This window comes from Mus caroli, unplaced genomic scaffold (genome assembly GCF_978045245.1).
Source record: "Mus caroli unplaced genomic scaffold, Mus_caroli_1 scaffold_9, whole genome shotgun sequence".
Classification (NCBI taxonomy): domain Eukaryota; kingdom Metazoa; phylum Chordata; class Mammalia; order Rodentia; family Muridae; genus Mus; species Mus caroli.
In genome coordinates this window covers 28242426-28264811 of record NW_028227264.1, presented here as the reverse complement: position 1 = coordinate 28264811, position 22386 = coordinate 28242426, and the positions used below count along the sequence as shown (strand labels likewise).

At 39.2% G+C, this 22386-nt stretch overlaps 1 protein-coding gene and 1 pseudogene across 5 annotated transcripts in view; both read left to right on the top strand.

The window, feature by feature from the left end:
- The window catches only part of Trmt11 (tRNA methyltransferase 11), a 60154-nt gene that overhangs the window by 19600 nt on the left and 18168 nt on the right, over positions 1-22386 (top strand). For 4 of the 5 annotated variants that reach the window (XR_015048380.1, XR_015048381.1, XM_021174883.2 and 1 more), the window contains exons 8-11: positions 9263-9343; positions 17184-17348; positions 17998-18070; positions 18186-18317. Coding sequence is in view for 3 of the 5 variants with exons in the window: in XM_021174883.2 (XP_021030542.1) it covers positions 9263-9343; positions 17184-17348; positions 17998-18070; positions 18186-18317 (451 nt within the window). In the remaining 2 variants the exon portion in view is untranslated. The remainder of the gene's footprint in view (positions 1-9262; positions 9344-17183; positions 17349-17997; positions 18071-18185; positions 18318-22386) is intronic. The other variant, XM_085842720.1, reaches the window with a different exon arrangement.
- LOC110303700 (arginine/serine-rich coiled-coil protein 2 pseudogene) lies at positions 11802-14566 on the top strand (annotated as a pseudogene).

Genomic DNA, 22386 nt, shown 5'->3' with positions numbered 1-22386 from the left:
TAGGTGTGCAGGTTCATTTCTGGGTCTTCAATTCTATTCCACTGATCTACCTGCCTGTTTCTGTACCAATACCATGCAGATTTATCACTATTGCTCTCTAGTATAGCTTGAGGTCAGGGATGGTGATTCCTCCAGAAGTTTTTTATTGTTGACAATTTCTCTTTCTAACTCAATGAAGAATTGAGTTGGAACTTTGATGGGGATTGCATTGAATCTGTAGATTGCTTTCAGCAAGATAGCCATTTTTAATTAATATTAATCCTGCCAATCCATAAGCATGGGAGATCTTTCCATCTTCTGAGGTCTTCTTCGATTTCTTTCTTTAGAGACTTGAAGTTCTTATCCTACAGATCTTTCACTTGCTTAGGAAGAGTCACACCAAGATATTTTATGTTATTAGTGACTATTGTGAAGGGTGTTTCCCTAATTTCTTTTTCATCCTGTTTATCCTTTGAGTAGAGGAAGGCCACTGATTTGAGTTAATTTTATATCCAGCCATTTTGCTGAAGTTGTTTATCAGGTTTAGGAGTTCTCTGGTGGAATTTTGGGGGTCGCTTAGTTATACTATAATATCATCTGCAAATATTTATATCTTGACTTCCTCCCTTCCAATTTGTATCCCTTTGATCACTTTTTGTTGTCTAATTGCTCTGGCTAGAACTTGGAGTACTATATTGAATAGATAGGGAGAGAGTAGGCAGCCTTGTCCAGTCCCTGATTTTAATGGGATTGCTTTGAGTTTCTCTCCATTTAGTTTGATGTTGGCTATTGGTTTGCTATATATTGCCTTTATTATATTTAAGTATGCACCTTGAATTCCTGTTCTCTCCAATACTTTTAACATGAATGCTTGTTGTATTTTGTCAAATGTTTCTTCAGCCTAATGAGATGATCAAAAGTTTTTTTTTTCTTTGAGTTTGTTTATATAGTGGATTATGTTGATGGATTTCTGTAAATTGAACCATCCCTGCATCCCTGGGATGAAGCCTACTTGGTCATGGTGGATGATTGTTTTGATGTGTTTTTATATTTGGGTTTTCTAGAACTTTTTAAAAAGATTTATTTATTTAATATATGTGAATACACTATAGCTGTACAGATGGTTGTGAACCTTCATGTGGTTGTTGGAAATTGAATTTTTTTTAAGAACCCCTGCTCACTCTGGTTGGCCCTGCTTGCTCTGGTCAACTCTGCTGGCTCAGTCTCTGCTAGCTCCCACCCAGAGATTTATTATTATACTTAAGTACACTGTCGTTGACTTCAGACGCACCAGAAGAAGGTGTCAGATCTTATTATAGGTGGTTGTGTGCCACCATGTGGTTTCTGGGATTAAACTCAGGACCTTCAGAAGAACTGTCAATGTTCTTACCCGCAGAGCCATCTCACCAGCCCGGTTTGTGAGAATTTTTTGAGTATTTTTGCATCGGTATTCAGAAGGAAAATTGGTCTTAGTTCTCTTTTTTTCTTGGGTCTTTTTGTGGTTTAGGTATCAGTAGAACTGTGGCTTCATAGAAAGAATTGGATAGTGTTTCTTCTGTTCCTATTTTATGGAACAGTTTAAAGAGTATTGGTATTAGATCTTCTTTGAAGGTCTGATAGAATTATGCACTAAAACCATCTGGCTCTGGACTTTTCTTGGTTCTATTTCCTTAAGGGTTATAGGGCTGTTTAGATGTTTTATCTGATCCTGATTTAACTCTAGTACCTGGTATCTGTCTAGAAAATCATCCATTTCATCTAGGTTTTCCAGTTTTGTTAACTATAGACTTTTGTAGTAGGGTCTGATTATTTTTTAAATTTCCTCAGTTTCTGTTGTTATGATTCCTTTTTTATTTCTGATTTTGTTAATTAGGATACTGTCTCTGTGCCCTTTCGTTAATCTGCCTAAGGGTTTATCCATCTTGTTGATTTTCTCAAAGAACCAGCTCCTAGTTTTTTTGATTCTTTGTATAGTTCTTTTGTTTCTACTTGGTTGAGTTAAGCCCTGAGATTGATTATTTCCTGCTGTCTATTCCTCTTGGGTGTATTTGCTTCTTTTTTACCTAGAGCTTTCAGATGCTGTTAAGCTCTAATGTATGCTCTCACCAGTTTCTTTTTGGACGCACTCAGAGCTTTGAATTTTCCTCTTAGCACTGCTTCCTTTGTGTTCCATACGTTTGGATATATATTGCCTACATTTTCATTGAATTCTAGAAAGTCTTTAATTTTCTTCTTCCCTGATCAAGTTATCATTGAGTAGATAGCTGAGTATGTGGGTTTTCTGTTGTTTTGTTGCTATTGAAGACCAGCCTTAGTTCATGGTGGTCTGATGGAATAGATGGGATTAATTCAATGTTCTTGTATCTGTTGAGGTTTGTTTGTGTCCAGTTATATGGTCAGCTTTGGAGAAAGTGCCATGAGGTGCTGAGAAGAAGTTATACTCCTCTTTTGTTTTAGGGTGAAATGTTCTGTAGATCTGTTCAATCCTTTTGGTTCATAACTTCTTTTAGTTTCATTGTGTCTCTGTTCAATTTCTGTTTCCATGATCTGTCCATTGGTGTGAGTGGGGTTTTGAAATCTCCTACTATTATTGTGTGAGGTTCAATGTATGTTTTGAGCTTTAGTAACATTTCTCTTACAAATGTGGGTGCCCTCAAATTTGGGGCATAGATGTACAAAATTGAGAGTTCATCCTGGTAGATTTTTTTCTTTGATGAGTATGTAGTATCCTTCCCCATCTTTTTTGATAAGTTTTGGTTAAAAGTCTATTTTGTTGGATATTAGAATGGCTACTACAAGTTAATTCTTGGGACCATTTGCTTGGAAATTTTTTTCCCATTTGAGGGAATGTCTGCCTTTGATTCTGAGGTATGTTTCCTGTATGCAGCAAAATTCTGGATCCTCTTTAAATATCCAGTCTGTTAGTCTATGTATTTTTATTTGAGATTTGAGTACATTGTTGTTGAGAAATATTACTAACCAATGATCGTTGGTTACTGTTATCTATGTTGTTAGAGGTGGAATTATGTTTGTTTGTTTCTCTTCTTTTGGGTTTGTTGTGAGAAGATTACTTTCTTGCTTTTTCTTAAGTGTAGTTTTTCTCCTTGTGTTGGACTTTTCCTTCTATTATCCTAGGTAGGGCTAGATGAGTGGAAAGATATTGTTTAAATTTGTTTTTTGTTTTTTTTCTTGGAATACTTTGGTTTCTCCATCCATGGTAATTGTGAGTTTTGCTGGGCTGACATTTGTGTTCTCTTAGGGTCTGTAGGACCTCTGCCCAGGATCTTCTAGCTTTCATAGTCTCTGGTGAGAAGTCTGATGTAATTATGATAGGTCTGCCTTTATATGTTACTTCACTTTTTTCCCTTACTGCTTTTAATATTCTTTCATTGTTCTGTGCATTTGGTACAAGGAATAATAATTCTAATTATTATATGACAAGAGGAATTTCTTTTCTGGTCCCATCTGTTTGGTGTTCTCTAGGCTTCTTAAATGTTTATGGGCATTTCTTTCTTTAGGTTAAGGATGTTTTCTTCTATAATTTTGTTGAAGATGTTTGCTGGCCCTTTAAGTTGAGAATCTTCACTCTCTTCTATGCCTATTATTCTCAGGTTCAATCTTTTCATTGTGTCCTGGATTTCTTGAATGTTTTGAGATAGGAGCTTTTTGTCTTTTGTATTTTCCTTGACTGTTGTCCTGATGTATTCTATTGTATATTCTGCCACTGAGATTCTCTGTTCTATCTCTTGTATTTATTCTGTTAGTGATCCTTGCATCTGTAACTCCTGTTGTCTTTCCTAGGTTTTTCATTGATAACGCTGTCTCCTTTTGAGGTTTCTTTAATGATTCTGTTTCCATTTTAGATCCTGGATAGTTTTGTTCAATTCCTTCACCTGTTTGATTGTGTTCTTTTGTAATTCATCAAGGAATTTATGCATTTCCTCTTTAAGGGCTTCTACTTGTTTACTTGTGTTTTCCTGTGTTTCTTTATGAGAGTTATTAATGTCCTTCTTAAAGTCCTCTATGATCTTTATGAAATGAGAGTTTAGATCTGAATATTGCTTTAAGGGTGTGTTTGGGTATCCAGGACTTGCTGTGGTGGGAGAACTGAGTTCTGATATTGTCAAGTCAAAATGGTTTCTGTTGCTTATGTTCTTGTGTTTGCCTTTTACCATCTGGTTATCTCTGATGTTAGCTGGCCTCCCTATCTCTGCTGGAGTCTGTCCTTCCTGTCAGCCTTCGATCCTGCGATCCTGTGATCCTGGGGAGTCGAGCTGCAACTGGGGTGTGAACTGTGTGGGATGGGGTACTGCCCCAGGGCTCTACTTGGTCAGCACAGGTGGGAACTGGAATGCACAAGGGAATCTGTTTCCCTAAGTCACAGGGGTCTTGTATGCCGGGTCTCACCTATGAAGCTGGATGTGTCAGAATACCTGGAATGTTGAGCTACAACTGGGGTGTGGGCTGTGTAGGATTGAGTCTGTGCCGGGGCTCTGCTCCTGCATCTTTTAAGGATGCTTTTGTATAGATATTAGCACATCCTCTTCCAGTAATAAATTTTCTGTAATAAATTGCAAATATGTCTTTTCAAATTATCAGTTATCATTTGACTTTGATAGTATTTGCTTTTTGTCATAGAAAAATTTTCCCTGTATTCAACTTGCAAAGGATTTGTCTATATTTTCTTCTTCTATGTCTCTTGTAGTGATATAGTTTTGTTTGTTTTAGAACTCTGATCCATTTAGAGTTTATTCTTGTGGATGATGTGATAAATGGTTATGATATGTCTTTCTCTAGAATCTCAGCTTTACTCTTTTGTAAATCAGCTTTAAAATTTTCATTTATTATTGTGGGGTGTATGTGCACAGCGTGATGCATGTGTCTGTGCATAGGCTTGCCACTGTAAGGTTGTATGTGTGTGTATGTGTGTGTGTGAGAGAGAGAGAGACAGAGAGAGACAGAGAGAGAGAGAGACAGAGAAAGACAGAGAGAGACAGAGAGAGAGAGAGACAGAGAAAGACAGAGAGAGAGAGAGAGAGAGAGAGAGAGAATATGCATGTGTTTGGACAAAGGCTTGCCACTGCATGGGTGTGGATGTCAGAGGACAGCTCTGTGGGATTGGCTTTCCTTCCCCATTATGTAGGTTCTAGGGATTCACTCAGCTCATCGTGTTTCTGCCACCAGAGTTTACCCACGTCGCCATCTCATTTATAAACTTAGAAACAAACAAACAAAAAGCTCTTTTTATGAAGTAAAAACAGTTCCTTGGAATTATGTAATATTTATATACAATGTGACTGGTGTACAAATAACTGGTGTAAAAATAACATTGTCATAACAGGGGAAGAAAAGGAGTAGGCTTCCTTTGATGTAGTTGAGCCTAAGCATATCTCGAAATTTCATCTTCACAGCATTCAAGGTGCCAACTTCCTTGTGCGTGGTGAGGGGTATGGGTACCTGACCATGCTTGCTGTGGGAGGCTCCCTACAATGGACAGCCTTGATCATCTCTCTGTTCCCATAGAAGACTGAGGTCAAATGATTGGTGAATCTTTGCAAGAGTTATCGCTACAATATAGTTCCATAATTTCTGTTGTTAGTGGTTTAAGTTGGCTTTAGGATGTCAGTCCTAAAAGGTCCTAAAAAGCTTTTGACATTTTTACTTTGAAACTGGTTATAGCCCCTAGTATTGCACAGAAAGTTCCTAAGGGTGATTGGTTTCCTCATTGAACTCCTGCTTCATAGACAGCTTGTGCCTTGGAAAAGACCAGAGAAGTTAGTAGTCCTGTGCCTCTCATGGCCGTAGGTTTTCACATCCTGTTTGATGACGGTTTTTTGGCTTCCATTATTGTGGTTTTACTGAATTCAAGTGTATCCCTTTTAATGGTTCAAACTGAAATGTGAACAGATTCCAAATGCATCAGCACTGACTAGTGGGGAACCAGTGATTTTGTTTTCAAGGTTTTAGAGCAGGTTGAGATCTTCCTTTTGTATAAACACCTTTCTTTCTATCTTTCTTTTTTCTTTTAGACAGTTAGCAGCTGCTTATAATTACATTATGACCTCACTCTCCTTTCTGTCTTGGCAGATATTTTCTCATTTTAATCACATTTGAATTGAGTGGTGAGAAAGCACTACTATTAAAGTTTAGCATGAATATACCACCCCTGTCTCTGTGACCTTTTAGTAACTAGATGCACAGCTTTACTCCATTTGCTTAGTAGCAGAATTTGCTCCTATTTTAGCCAACTGGTATGCTAATAAACGTTCTGTTATAACAAAATATGCAAGATAATTTACAAAGAGAAGGATTTATTTTTAGTTTGACTGTGTTAGGCCTTGCTTGGATATCAGCAAACAATGATAAGGGGACTCAACTGCTTACCTCTAAGCCCAGAGCAGAAGGAAGGTCTGGGATTCTACAGTCCTCTTCATAAGAATAACCTGTTGACTAAAGGCCCTCCTCCTAGCCTCACTCCAGGCATGCTATGATGGAGTGTTACTTGAAAACTTGAAAAATTGAAAAATTCAATGGAATGCTACTATTTTTTATTTTTTTAAGAGTTTTTTTTTTTTTTTTTTTTTTTTTTTTTTTTAATGTGTGTGAGCACACTGTCACTCTTTGGACATACCAGAAGAGGGCATCAGATCCCATTACAAATGGTTGTGACCCACTGTGGATGTTGGGAATTGAACTTAGGACCTCTGGAAGAGCTGAGCCATCTCTTCAGCTCCTACTACTATTTTTTTTAATTGTTACTTTCTTATGGACTTAGATATTTTTTGGTGAAGATGATAGATATGGTGAGCAGTAAACGAGGATGAGATGTTTGACCATGAACTCGTTTTCTTGTCCCCTCTTGGGCTATTTTCTGAAATATTGATAAATTGCTACTATTTTAGCAGCAAGGGAATTGAGGCTCTAATTTTTAAACATCTACCTTTTTTGTTGATAATTAAAGAGGTTGAGATGAGTGTGTGCTCATTGTCTTGGGTAGTATAGAACTCTGAGGGCATAGTGTGGACTCTCTCTCTCATACATCTCTCCGGTGAGTTGGGTCTATAACATGTCCACCAAGGAGACAGACTTCTTGCCTTGCTTATCTCCAGATGATTTGTAGGTGTCAGGAAAAGAACACAGCTCCCTTTTAACGTTGCCATTTCAGAATGGCAGACATAGTATCCAAGCGGGGAAATTGCCTTGGCTCTGGGAGAAACTGCTGGATAGAGAATAGGACTGGAAAGTCTGTATCGGTAGTTCAGCACAGTCTTTCTGCTTGTCTAGGCTTTCCCAGTTCTTCCTGGTTCTGTGGGTACTCTGGTTGTATTGCTGCCTTTGGCAGTCTTCTTGGACCTAGGCTGCTCATTCACTTAGAGTTCCGTTTTCAGAGGGATGAAACATACATGGTGGCAGCAGGAGTACCAGCTTCTTTTCCTTTTCTCTCTTAGCAAAACCAAAGCCTAGTCTCACATTTCCTCACATTTTCAAAGCTTTCCCGTACTTCTACAGAGACAAAACTCGTAAGTTAAGTTTTATAGTGTGAAATAAAATCCGCTTGTATTTTTTTTTACTTATAAGATCTTACTCTGAACTTAAAATGGCTACTGCTTAAGTTACAGGAAATTGAAACACTGAGTTGTTAGTCTGACTTACATATGTGGTATTAATAATATTCTTAGTCTGGATAACAACAATGGCTGCGTACCATTCCTACCTTCTACACACTTACCCCTGTGTTTCCCTTTCCACCCAAGGACACTCCATGTAAGGTATGACAGAATGCAGACTGCTGTAAGTGAAAGACAGTAGAGGATTAGCGACAATTGCCCAGGGTCAGAGAAACCAACTCACTGTGATTTTATTTTAAAAATTAAAAGAAGACACAAGTACAGGCGAGTCTAACAGATTATTCGTCTCCTTTCAGCAGTGTTCTGTAAGTTGAGTCTTCTCAAAGGTCCCTCTAAGCAATGGATAAGGTTCTGGTTAAGGAAGCACAGGAAAGCTTTTCTGTCCCCTTGACAACTAGCTCTTCTAGGTGAGTATCTGCCTTGGTTGGCAGAATTGTAGTATTCCTTGTGATTTCGGTGAAGTGACTTTGTGAGTCTCACAAGTCATCACATGCAATACCTTTCCTAACTACAGACTACGCCATTTCCAGATCAAATATTATGAGGTCTCCTTCATACTGCGCCTCACAAATGCTTCAGGGTTACTGTGAGAAGACTTAGGTTTTGGTTTCTGCTGTGCTTTGAGTCCAACATCCTCCTTCTCCAAGGGATACAACAAGAAAGTAGTTAGTGTGTTTACATGAGCAAAGTGTGTCTTAAATGGCTGTAGATCTGTAATGTGTAATCTTGACACTGTTAAGACATTGTACTAATTTTAGAGGTAACATTTAAAAGGATGGAAAGAAAAACCCAAGAATTTGCCCCAAAGGCCTGTGTTTATGTTGTAGTCTAAAAATGAATTTCTCATTCCTACTTGACTGACATTTTCCTATATTAAAATTAGGGATTGATCAATCATAAAAAGCACCTTATTTGAATACATAATAATGTACAATTTAATAAAAATGCATTTAATATTTTATTTAACTGAATTTTTCCTAATAAAAATACTTATTTTCTTTAAATGTTTCATTTTTAATTGTTAAAACTTTCATTTTTGAACCAGTCACATTTGTCATTTTCCTTAGTCTGGTAATTTTATATTGGGATATTATTTTTACTTTAGTCATAGCACTGTATAATAGAAAAATAATACTATTAATTAGATAACTTATTCAGAAATTTATATTATAGTTTTTGACAATATTTTAAAACAGGCCATGTTTTAACCCTAAGAATCAGAATTTCACATGTGAAATATGCGCACTTTTGTTCGTTGAGACTTGAGCTCAGTTATTAATTTATTTTAGATTGTTGTATTTGCAGAGTTGGGTGCTCACTTTTTAACATGGAACAGAATGTTTTTGAATAACCTTAAGATAACGTGAAAATGTCTAACTATCCGTCGTTTTGAACAGTAACTAACATTTCCTAGGTAGTGTGTGAAGTAACAATGCCATGATATGCATTGACTCTTTGCCTTTTGGCCAATTTAGCGAGTTCAGTTTAGGGTTTCTTTGTTCAGTTCTGAGCCTTGCTAAATTTAACTAGGCTTGATGTCATTCCAGGATACTCTGCCTGCAGCTAGTTCATAAGACTCTGGATCAGATTAAATCAGGAAAGGAACACTAGTCTGGACTTTCTGATTAACAGTCATAATTGTGTGATTTTTCCAGGTGGCCTCCTTATAGCATCTGCTCACTTTGGTGCATATGTGTGTGGGACAGACATAGACTACAACACAGTTCATGGCTTGGGTGAGTAGAACTTACAGTCTTTGTTGTTAAGCCAAGTAGGTCTTTAAAATCATAAGGTAGCTTTATGTGACATTTTAGTGTATAAAGCACAGCATTTTAATGTAATTTTCCATAAAACTTCTTTGTGTATCCACATTTGACAATATGATCACTCAATGTATGAGGCGTGAACTAGAACAATATTAACATGAATAAGAAAAATTCCCTTCAACTCTGACCAAGAACTTGTCATCTTAATACAAGAAGGAGTTTGTTTGTTTGTTTGTTTGTTTTGTTTTTAAAGGCAAACTAAAGTTGTGAAACAGTGTTGAGAAAGACAATATGGAAGAGATGGAGTGTGCATTTTGTAGTCAGCAAGTACATGTTAAGAACATGTCTATAGCGGGATGGGGCTGGAGTGATGGCTCCGTGGTTAAGAGCACTGACGATTTTCCCCTAAGACCCGAATCCAATTTCCAGCATGCACATGGCAGCTCACACCTATCTGTAACTCTAGTTCCAAAGTTTCTGACACCTACACAGATATATATGCTGGCAAAACACCAGTGACCGTAAAATATAAATAAGTAAGTAAATAAATAAATAGAAATGTATGTAGTTTCTACTTAAGATTATGATTACTGATTTACTCAGCAATCACACATTGAATAAGGTTGAATTAATATTTAGTCTGAGTAACATGAAAATTTAGATTTTTGTGACTAGAACATACTTGAAACTCTTGAGGTGTCTACAAATTTAAAGATTCTGCTTTTAAATGAATGTAACTTGAAACATTAATCAACTTTAATTTTGTATCAATTATTGAAACTATTTAAAAACTTAAAAGCTTCACCAATGGTGTGTAATTGAATGGAATTAGAGTAAAAAAGTGTATTTCCCATAGTGGAATGCTATTAAAAATGCCAACTTAATTTATGCTTTTGAAATTGTTTGTTTGTAATCCTCTATTGTAACTTGGATCAGTTCTTAAAACACTTGCCTTCACTCAGAATAGGTTAATTTAAAGCCGAGGTTTAATTACACTTTCTGTTGCTGAAATCCTTGTGTGCAACACTAATAACCTATTGCCCTACCTTGATCTTTTTCTCCTGACTTTTTATTGATTCTTTGTGAATGTCATATCATGCATCCCAATCCCACCCATGTCCTTGTCTCACCATATCTGCTGTCTGCCCTTGTAGCCTCCCACACCAAAAGAAATCAAACAAAACTCACTGTGGAAGCTGTTCTTTTGCCAAAAAGAAAAACCCAGTATACCCTTTTACCAAAAAGCTTTTTTTGCAGATGTTCGTTGCCCTGAGTCATGGGTCTTCTGCTACACGATCAATACTGGACCCTCACCAGGATATCCTGTTGGATATCCTGTTGTTGGCCTGTGTCATGGAGGACCAGCCCCTTCATGCACTCCAGCGGTTCATCGATGGAAGAAGTTCATATTTGGGGTGGGCCATCTCAAAGTCCTGGATATGGGTCTGGGTGGTAGCTGAGTTGCTCAGCCTGATGGCTCTTCCATGCTCACCCCTTTAGAGCCAGCTTTCCAGCACTGCTCAGGCGAGGGACAGGGCCAACTCACCCCAGCGCTACAGCTGGTGAGTGGTGGAGCCAGCTTACTCACTCTCAAACTACCAGGGCCTCCTCTACCATGCTGTCTAGGCTAGAAGTGAGGCTAGCTCCCTCTCCTACTGAAGGCGGGGGAGGGGAGGTGGATGTCTTCGGTGTAGCCCCAGGAGGAGGTGGTCTCGGGGATGCTCTGCGTATTATGTTTGTATTAGAGTGAGTAAACTTGTAAGACTTACTCTAATTTATTGGTAGTAGAAGTCACATAATTGTTTTAAGAAAATTATCCAACAGAGCTTTTAAAGACATTTTTACTTAGTAAAAGTTTTGAAAAGATATTTGATAGCCTTCCAGAAGTTGATTTATAAAATTGATTTATAATTGAGAAGAGTTTTTCAGAGTTTATCCAATTACTAGTAGGTATGTCTTCTGTTCTCTGTTTTTGACTTCTCAGTTTATATTGTAAAAGTGTCTCATGTTTTTCCCAGTTGGAAAGTCAAAAGCCTTTCCTTGAGTCCTGCAGGATCCTGGAAAGCTGTATTCAGTTTTCTCTTTCTCTTGCTTGAATGCTGCCTGAAAGCCTGCAATCTGCTTTTGGTCTCACTTTCACATTGCCTGTGATCTTGGAGCATGACGCCCACTGTTGAGCCTGAGACACTCACTGAGGGTACAGAACTACAGTTCGGCAGTATTGACTTTAAGACACTTCTGTGATTTCCTAGGTGACGTGCTCACTGATGCTGATTTTATTTTTTTGACAATTTTATTGCAGTCTTTTTAAAGCTTTATGTTTTTATTTCTGTGTATATTTTTTCTCCTGTCGTTTATTTGCCTAATTCTGCTTTCTATTACATTGTACATTGTTTGGGGTTTTTCATCTTTTTTTTTTCTTTTTTTACGTTTCTTTTACTGTAATGTCAATCATATTACAGAAAGTATATAATTATATACGAATAATTACAGGACATGGTGGTGCATGGCTATAATTCCCGGGATTACAGTAACTCTGGAAGTAGAAGCAGGAGGGTCTGTATGTTCCAGTCCCTGCCTCAAGAATAACAATAAGGCAGGAACAAGCATTTATGAAACTGGTACCTAGGGTAGAATTGTAGACTTCTGGTTTCTGTCTGTGTCCTGGAGCTGACTCTGTGCCACAGCTCTCCATACCCAAAGCCCACCACTAGGAGAGAGCTGGTCTCCTAGGAGTGCTGATACACCTGAGAGCACAGGTAAGACCACCACTCCTGCTCAAATTTCTGACCCAATAGAGACCCGTCCAGAGCCATGAGGACACAGGAACCGAGGAAGAGCCTGGGACAGGATCCTTCTGGTTTCTATCTGTACCCCGGAGATGACCCTGTGCCACAGCTCTAAGTACCCAAATTCCACCTGGAGAGAGCTGGTTTCCTAGGAGTGCTGACGCCCAGTCTTACAGGAGGGATAAGCCACAGTCAAAGACAGCAAGACCAGCTAAGACCACCAATAAGTAGATGGTGAGAGGCAAGGGCAAGAACATAAGCAACAGAAACCATGGCTACTTGGCATCATCAAAACCCAGTTCTCCCACCACAGCAAGCCAGAGATACTCTTAAGACACCAGGAAAAGCAAGACTCTGATTTAAAATCATACCTCATGATGATGATAGAGTACTTTAAGAAGGACATAAATAACTAACTCCCTTAAAGAAATATAGGAGACAGTCTGTGGCGAAGCTTCGAGGCAGCCAGTACTGTTGAGTGCAGGCAAGCAGAGGCGCCACCTTAGTGGCCAGGACTCAAAAAAATAATGGCGCCCAGAGCGTAAATACAGAGAGGCAGAACATGTTTTGCTGTCCCTCTGTGCCAAGGGGATATTTTCATTAAAGAAGGTTAATTAGGTTCTCAGGCTATTGATACAGAACGAGATGGATTAGCCCTAGAAAAGACATCACTGGATAGAGAAAAGAAAAAAGAGCAGTCAGATATATCTATTTCTCCTAGAGCCTCAAAATATTATTATTCAAGGTCGAGGTCAAGGTCAAGAGAAAGAAAATGAAAATCAGATAATGATGGAAGGAAGGAAGCACAGGAGCCGGAGAAGAAGCAAAGAGGGAAGAAGACATGAATCCAAAGATAAGTCCTCTAAGAGTCTGAGGAGAACAATGACAAAGAACACTCTTCTGACAAAGGAAGAGAGCGATTAAATTCATCTGAGAATGGTGAGGACAGACATAAACGCAAAGAAAGGAAGTCATCACGGGGCAGAAGTCACTCAAGGTGTAGATCAAGTGAAAGGTGCCATTGCAGTAGAAGCAGGGAAAGGAAGAAATCTTGATCGAGGAATAGGGATTGGAAAAAAATCTTGATCCAGAAGCAGAGACAGGAAGAAGTCAAGATCTAGAAGCAGGGATAGGAAATGAAGGCTCAGAACTCATTCCCAATCCAGATCCAGACACAGGCATAGGAGTAGAAGCAGGAGCAGATCAAGGACTCGAAGTCGAGATAGAAAGACAAGAATTGAAAAACCAAGAAGATTTAGCAGAAGCCTAAGGCGTACACCTAGTCCACCTCCCTTCAGAGGCAGAAACACAGCAATGGACGCCCAAGAAGCATTAGCTAGGAGATTAGAAAGGGCAAAGAAATTACAAGGACTACGAGAAAAGGAAGTGGTTGAAAAGCAGAAACAACAAGAAATGGCTGCAACAGCTGCAGCCAATGGAGGTTCAGTTCTTAATGTTGCTGCACTGTTGGCATCAGGAACGCAGGTTACTCCTCAGATAGCTATGGCAGCTCAAATGGCAGCCCTGCAAGCTAAAGCCTTGGCAGAGACTGGCGTAGCAGTGCCCAGCTACTATAACCCAGCAGCCGTGAATCCAATGAAGTTTGCTGAGCATGAGAAAAAGAGTAAAATGCTCTGGCAAGGCAAGAAAGAAGGTGACAAATCTCAGTCTGCTGAAATCTGGGAAAAATTGAATTTTGGAAACAAGGACCAAAATGTCAAATTTAGGAAGTTAATGGGCATTAAGAGTGAAAATGAAGCTGGCTGTAGCTCCATTGATGAAGAAAGTTATAAGACTTTGAAGCAACAAGAAGAAGTTTTTCGCAATCTTGATGCTCAGAATGAAATGGCAAGATCACAAACCCACACACAAAGAGGAATGGGTTTGGGTTTCACATCTTCAATGTGTGGAATGGATACAGTTTGAAAAAATATCAATTTGGGACTTTATAGACTTGTTCTGATGTTGGGTCCTTGTTCACCAAACAGCTAGTATTCTAGCTTGCATGGGTGTTGCACTGACTTTAATTTATTGAAAAATACAAATTTTTTGTAAATATCAGATCAGTGATATTGGTGTTAGTGTTGTAATCAGGTTAAACCCACTTCCATTAAACTTGGCAGGACTATAGAAGGACAATATTTTTTAGTTCATGAATTCTACTTTTCAAATATATTAAAGCTTCGGGTGGGATAAAATCTCATACTTAGATGTTTCTTTTGTCCGCTGTCTTGTGTACTTTTGTACTTAACCTTGTACAGTTATTTTCATCTCTTGAAACATGAAAGAAATGTTATATAGATGTTCTTTAGAAGATCTCGCCATTTGGTACATAATCCTGCACACAAGCTGGGCAGTGATAATAAAAATGGTTTTCTCAAAAAAAAAAAAAAATACAGGAGAACTCAGGTAAACAAGTAGAAGCCCTTAAAGAGGAAACACAAAAGCCCTTAAAGAATTGCAGGAAAACACAACCAAACAGGTGAAGGAATTGAACAAAACCATCCAGGATCTAAAAATGGAAATATAAACAATAAAAAAAAATCACAAAGGGAGACAACCCTGTAGATAGAAAACCTAGGAAAGAGATTAGGAATCATAGATGCAAGCATCACCAACAGAACACAAGAAATAGAAGAGAGAATCTCAGGTGCAGAAGATACCATAGAAAACAATTTGCTAAATGCATGAAACTCAAGAAGAACGAAGACCAAAGCGTGGACACTTTGCCCCTTCTTAGAATTGGGAACAAAACACCCATGGAAGGAGTTACAGAGACAAAGTTTGGAGCTGAGACGAAAGGATGGACCATCTAGAGACTGCCATATCTGAGGATCCATCCCATAATCAGCTTCCAAACGTTGACACCATTGCATACACTAGCAAGATTTTGCTGAAAGGACCCAGATAGAGCTGTCTCTTGTGAGACTATGCTGGGACCTAGCAAACCCAGAAATGGATGCTCACAGTCAGCTATTGGATGGATCACAGGGCCCCCAATGGGGAGCTAGAGAAAGTACCCAAGGAGCTAAAGGGATCTGCAATCCTATAGGTGGAACAACAATATGAACTAACCAGTACCCCCTGGAACTCGTGTCTCTAGCTGCATATGAATCAGAAAATGGCCTAGTCTGCCATCAGTGGAAAGAGAGGTCCATTGGTCGTACAAACTTTATATGCCTCAGTACAGGGGAACGACAGGGCCAAGAAGTGGGAGTGGGTGGGTGGGGGAGTGGGTAGGGGAGCGTGTGGGGGACTTTTGGGATAGCATTGGAAATGTAAATGGAATAAATACCCAATTTAAAAAAATAGAAAAACAAAAAAGAAAACATTGACACAGCGGTCAAATACAAGGCAAAATGCAAAAAGCTCCTAACACATCCTAATGCAAAAAAACATCCAGAAATCTAGGACACAATGAGAAGACCAAACAGAAGAGAGCAAAGATGCCCAACTTAAAGGGCCAGTAAATATCTTCAACAAAATTATAGAAGAAATGTCCCTTTCCTAAAGAAAGATATGCCCATAAACATACAAGAAGCCTACAGAACTCCAAATAGACTGGACCAGAAAAGAAATTCCTCCCATCACATAATAGTCAAAACACCAAATGCACAAAACAAAGAATATTAAAAACGGTAAGGGAAAAAGGTCAAGTAACATATAAAGGTTGACCTATCAGAATTACACCAGACTTGTCATGAGAGACTATGAAAGCCAGAAGATCCTGGGCAGATGTCATACAGACCCTAAGAGAGCACAAATGCCAGCCCAGGCTACTATACCCAGCAAAACTCTCAATTGCCATAGACGGAGAAAACGAGACATTCCATGACAAAATCAAATTTATATAGTGTCTTTCCACAAATCCAGCCCTACACTACACCCTAGAAAAAGCAAGAAAGTAATCTTTCAACAAATCCAGAAGATGATTGCCCAACATCCTTAGTCATCAGAGAAATGCAAATCAAAACAACCCTGAGATTTCACCTCACACCAGTCAGAATGGTTTAAGATCAACAAGTCAGGTGACAGCAGATGGCTGGCAAGGATGTGGAGAAAGAGGAACACTCCTCCATTGTTGGTGGGATTGCAAGCTTGTACAACCACTCTGGAAATCAGTTTGGAAGTTCCTCAGAAAATTGGACATAGTACTACCACCTGAGGACCCAGCTGTACCATTCCTGGGCATATACCCAGAAGATGCTCCAGCGTATAACAAGGCCACATGCTCCACTGTGTTCATAGCAGCATATTTATAATAGCCAGAAGCTGGAAACAACCCAGATGTCCCTCAGCAGAGGAATGGATACAGACATTTACACAATGGAGTACTACTCAGTTATTACAGTGACGTCATGAAATTTGCAGGAAAATGGATGGATCTAGAAAATATCTGATTGAAGTAACTCAGTCACAAAAGAACACAGTGTGTGTACTCACTGATAAGTGGGTATTAGGCAAAGAGCGTGGAATGCCCACAATACAACTCAGGCACCACATGAAGCTCAAGAGGAAGAAAGACCAGGATGCTTCAGTCCTCCTTAGAAAGAGGACCAATATAATCAGGGGAAGTTGCTGAGCTTCTGTTTGTCTTCTGCTTCCTGTCTTCCAACACTGACTTTTTACCACTGACTTGTCAGCTTCTGTATGGGCAACAGCTGCTGTGTTTCACGTTAGCATTCTCTATATCTGTCTCATTTGTCTGATCAAACACTTGTTCAGCATGGAAGTCTACTGCTGTGGGAAAGGTCATGTTCTTCTCGCTTATGTATCTTACTGATGAACACTTCATACTTAGAAAATATTGGCTAGTTTAAAAAGTTATGTTTTCCTGTTCAAAATAATAAGGTGAAATAATACTTGCCTCATTGTATGCATAGAATTAGGGTTACAAATGAATACACACTTTATATTGGTAAGTACGGGATGCATGATGGTAAAAGTATTTTTAGATAAACTAAAGAAATTAAGAACACTCTGATGGAATAATTTTCTACCTTCATTTTCTTTCTCTTTAGGAAAGGCTAGTAGAAAAAACCAGAAATGGCGTGGACCAGATGAAAACATCAGGGCAAATCTTCGTCAGTATGGCTTGGAGAAGTTTTACCTTGATGTCTTGGTTTCAGATGCATCTAAGCCTTCCTGGAGGAAGGGAACATATTTTGATGCAATCATCACAGATCGTGAGTTTGTTTTAATACAGAGTAGGAATGCGGTTAGTTTTCTGAATTATTGTTAAATACAACGTATATTAGCACACTCCAAGATGACCACTTGTTCTAGACTTCTCCTGACTCTTATCTTCCTCACATAAAAACAATGCAAAGTTAGGACTAAGCAGCAGGTTACTAACTTAAGTACTTAAGAGTTTGTGGTTTCATTTTAGCAAATATATTTATCCCCATCTGTAATTATAACTGTACATGATTTGCCATGTTTTCTCTTGCATTTTTTTTTTGAAGCATGTATTTTTATATTGACTGTGGTTGGTTGTTACTGTGGCAGCTAGATCTAGAGTGTTGTTTATGGTGACTGTGTCAACCTCAGAGGGTTCTCCATAGGTGAAAGCCTGTATAGCATCCGTCTCCACTGGCAGCTCATCTCTAGACGTAGAGAAATGTGGGGCTGTACAAGCTGCTGGCCTTGTGAATCAACTCATTTTGGAACACTTCATGAAAACTTAGGGTCTGCACCTTTAGAATATTGAATGTTTGAGGCAGCCTGTCTAAACAGACGAGCCTTTTCTATACAGCATTGGCAAATCTGTAAATAGTGCAAAGTGAAGATGTTTATCTCAGTCATCAAAAGTTCTTTGTTTTGTTTTCTGCCTAGCTCCATATGGTATCAGAGAATCTACAAGAAGATCAGGTTCACAGAAGGAAATACCAAAGGGAATAGAAAAATGGTAAATGAGATTCCACAAGCTATTACTTTTAAAAACTTGTTGATTTTTTTTTTATGAGTATTGTGAACAGTATTATACTTTTAACTTACTTTGAAATATTTGGTTTTTTTTTTAGTCCAGAAAGCCATGTTCCTGTCTCCTTGAGTTATCACCTGAGTGACATGTTTTTTGACCTGTTAAATTTTGCAGCTGAGACCCTTGTACTGGGTGGAAGACTAGTCTATTGGCTACCAGTATATACACCAGAGTATGTAGTCTTTATTTTTTTAATGTTATTTTCTACAGTATTTGTTTTAAGGATTCTGTTTAGTTATCAATATCCTTGCTCTACTTATATACAAGTGAAAATAGTTCCCTCCCACTTAATGGATTTTTTCTTTTTTGACCCTTTTAAATAAGGTATTGGCAAACTACAGCTTTTGAGCCAGCTATACTTTTTTCATACTGTTTTAATAAGGTGGTTGAACGTAGACTACCTTTTACAATTTTTTTTTAAATGTTAGAAAACTCATAAGAGTATTTGACAGAAAATGTGGCCATGGTTATACCAGTGATAAAACTAGCACTTAGAAGGTGTAGATGTGATGGCTGGAATTCTCAGTCATCCTCAGCTACCTCTTGAGGTTGAGGTTAGTCTAGACTACATAAAACTCTGCCCCCCCCCCCAAAAAAAAGAAAAAGTTGGAAGAAATACATGTACCCACAAAATCAAAAATATTTGCATTCTGGCTCTTTGTATGAAAAAGTTGCCAGCCCTTGTTGTGTATCACTTAGATGTTCAGTAGCTACTAACTAGTACAACCAAAGGGGTTTTGAACATTTACCTGAGTAACTTACTCATGCCTGCTGGCTTTCTTACATGCCAGTTATGAGTACCTTAAATGCAATACATCTTTCTTACAAGCTCAGACCAAAATACAAAGTTTGCATATGTGTAAAGCTCTGTCTTATGGTGAACAGCATTGGCTTTGTTACTTGGTAACTGATAGCTGCCGAATGGAGCTGTATACATCAATGGGAAACATAAGATTTCCTCCCTCCTTCCCTCCCTCCCTCCCTCCCTCCCTCCCTCCCTCCCTCCCTCCTTCCCTCCCTCCTTCCCTCTCTTCATCCTTCTCTCTCCTTTCTGTCTCTCTTTTAAAAGGATAGAGTCTCAGGTTTGAAAGACACTATTAAGATGACAGTTCAGTTTTTGATCCTGCCATAGATCCTGTCTTTGTCATATATGCTTGTTCTAAAGCACCTGAGGACAGCAGTAGCAATGGTAGGTTAGGAACCCCAAGATTTGGGAGCCATGCATCTTTTTGTCTGCTTTATAGCCATTGTATTTGAAGTGACTTTGGCCTAGCTTTAGTCATGCCTTCGTTTATCACTTGGTAAGTACATACATTCAGTTACTGAACACAGGCTTCATGTTTTCCTAGAGGTTTAGAGTACGTGTTACTCTCTGAGAACACCCAGGTTCAAGTTCCAGCACCACACATAGGTGTCTCACAGCTGTTCATACCTCTTATCCTAGGGGATCAGATCATTTCTTTTGGCCATTCATGTAGCTACTAGACATGAACATGGGTGTACGTATATACATGCAGGTAAAACACTCATATTTATAAAATAAATAAATCTAGAAGAATTAAATCTAGTTTAGTCCATCTATTTTAGAAAATGAGGAAAATTATTTTCAAGAAGCAGTGTGCATTTTGGGTTCTGACCCTTGTTTTTGTTGTTTTTCTGTTGCTGTGAAGAGACACTGTGACAAAGGCAGTTTATGAAGGAAAGCATTTGACTGGGGGCTCGTGGTTTCTGAATGTCAGAGTTCATAATTATTAAGGTGGGGAGCTGGCAAAAGGCAGGTAAGACATGGTGCTAGAAAGCTAGCTGAAAGCTTTCATTTGCTCCTCAGGGTGTAGGCAAAGACAGAGAAAGACATACACACACAGAGACAGAGAGCTCTAATTGGAGTTGGTATGAGATTTTGAAACTTCAGAGCCTACTCCCAGTGACACACCTCACCCAGCAAGTCCACATCTGCAAATCCTTTTTTGTTTTTGTTTTTTGTTATTTTTGTTTGTTTGTTTTTGTTTTTGTTTTGAGACAGGGTTTCACTATATAGAACTGTGTATAGTGAGTTCCTGGCTGTCCTGGAACTCACTTTGTAGACCAAGTTGGCCTCCAACTCAGAAATCCACCTGCCTCTGCCTCCCAAGTGCTGGGATTAAAGGCGTGCGCCACCACTGCTCACTTGCAAATCCTTTTTAAATTGTTCCTTATTAAATTGTTCCTTTTTAAATTGTTATATGGTCACTAACTGTGACCATATGAGCTTATGGAGACTACTCTCATTGAAACCACCATTGCACTAAGGTAACTGAACAAACCCCAGTACCAGGAATGAGACACTTCCCTATCAGTGTGACCCTGTGATGCCTACACAAGACAGCCTTTGCTACTGATACTGATTGCATCCAAGAACTGGATCATAGGAATCGATTGCTGAGACTCCACCCTGCATGCTCTGTTGCTTTTTCTACTTGGGCTAGATGGCCTTTGTCACACTCAGGAGCCAGTTTTATGTTTAAAGGCAGACTGGTTAGAATTTTCTTGGTCACTCATTAATCTTATCTATACCTTGTTTAGCTGTAAAACACCCAAGAATCTCATTGCAGGTCTGACCCTGCTTCCTGTCTTGATGGTTTCCCAGCATAGCTTGTGTGGATGAGCTTTCATGTCTTTCAGATGCCTCTTTAAATGTGGAACACTCAGGTTAGCGTTACGTAATGAGACTATTTTACATAGTGTGGGGAGGATCACTTGGGGCCCACGCACTCCACTGCAAGCACACACCAACTGGTCTCAATGGATAGTAGCCAAAAGCTTACTAAAAAGTAGTTTACAAAGTCCAACACAGCACATAGAGATTCCATTCCTTCAGGACAACATGGATGCATAGAGGGGAAGTGTTACATAAGATCTTTAGGATCAGTAATCATTCTTTGTGAGCTATCCCAGCTCCTCAGTCTGGAGTACTGCACATCTCACCCCCTAAAAGAGGCCCTGGCTGGTGCTTATCAGCTGTTTCCCCCTCCATAGACTGTCCTTTCTGAGTAGCAGTTGCTCTCGTGGGAACTACTGGTATTGCCCTGTTAGAAACCCCTATGGTTAATTGCTTTTCAGGCTTTAGGTACTTGGAGAAATTGTTAAGCACTTTTGGCTTTCTGTTAGCTTTTCCCCTGGGACCTCCAGCTCGACATAGACATGGCCACATTTGCTTTCAAGTGACCTGGAACAGAACCTCTCATCTTCTTTCCTAATCCATTTTGATTGGTGTAGCACTTAAGACAGCCTAAGTCCCAGTTTCTCCTACTTCATAAAGATCAGATGCCTGTGGGGCTCAGTAGAGCCAAATGCAGTCCCAGTGTCTGTGATGCATTGACTAGCTTCCAGTGGACAAGTCCTGTCTTGCTTGGTGATCTGAGCATGACAGTACTTCTTTCATTCCCAGCTGTCTTACCATCCTGTCTCATCCTGTCTCTGTTGGATTCTTCCCATAGGTTACAAGGTTTTGGATCCCTTACTGGTATGGCGTGTATTCTTTCCTATCTGACCCTTCCCACTCAGCTGTAAGAAACGTCGAGGAAGTGCCTCCACTTCATCTTCCTAATCCACTTTACCATCCAAACCAAAGATGACCCCCATCTGTTTTCCATTGTGATTCCCCCTTATCTGCAAGACAGCTGGACCATAGTTGGATATCTTATGACCTGTTGCAGAGACAGTGCATCTTTTCCCATAATTCCTCAGTGGTGAACCTTAAGCACCAAGTATTACATTAATGTGTCCTAAAGTCCTGCTATGACAAGGCTGACCAAAGAAACAATCTCAGTGTGGGAATGTTAACAGACCTGAACTTGTGATGTCTCCTGTGCGTTGTTGAACTTTTCTATCTGAGGAGACAAACAAATGTTTATTTGTCCCAAACATGGTACCAACAACACAACATAAAAACAATTCCAGAAAAGTCTAACTTGGTTAAAAACAATGAATTTAATTAAGGTTATTTACAGAAACTTTGGCAACTTATGTACAACTGAAGGGAAAAGACATTCCCACAGCAGCTATTAACTGTTTGTATACTCTTAGGGGTAGTTCTGAGCTCGCTCCTCCAGTAACTACTGTGAGCCTTGGGGAGATGTGGGACCCCAGAAGCACCTTCTATGACAGGTCAGTTGGCCCAGTCTTGGGTATAGCTGCTGGCAGTTGAAGGGGCAGTGACTCACTGCCCACAAGACAAGGTTTCACAGCATAGAGTGAGAGCT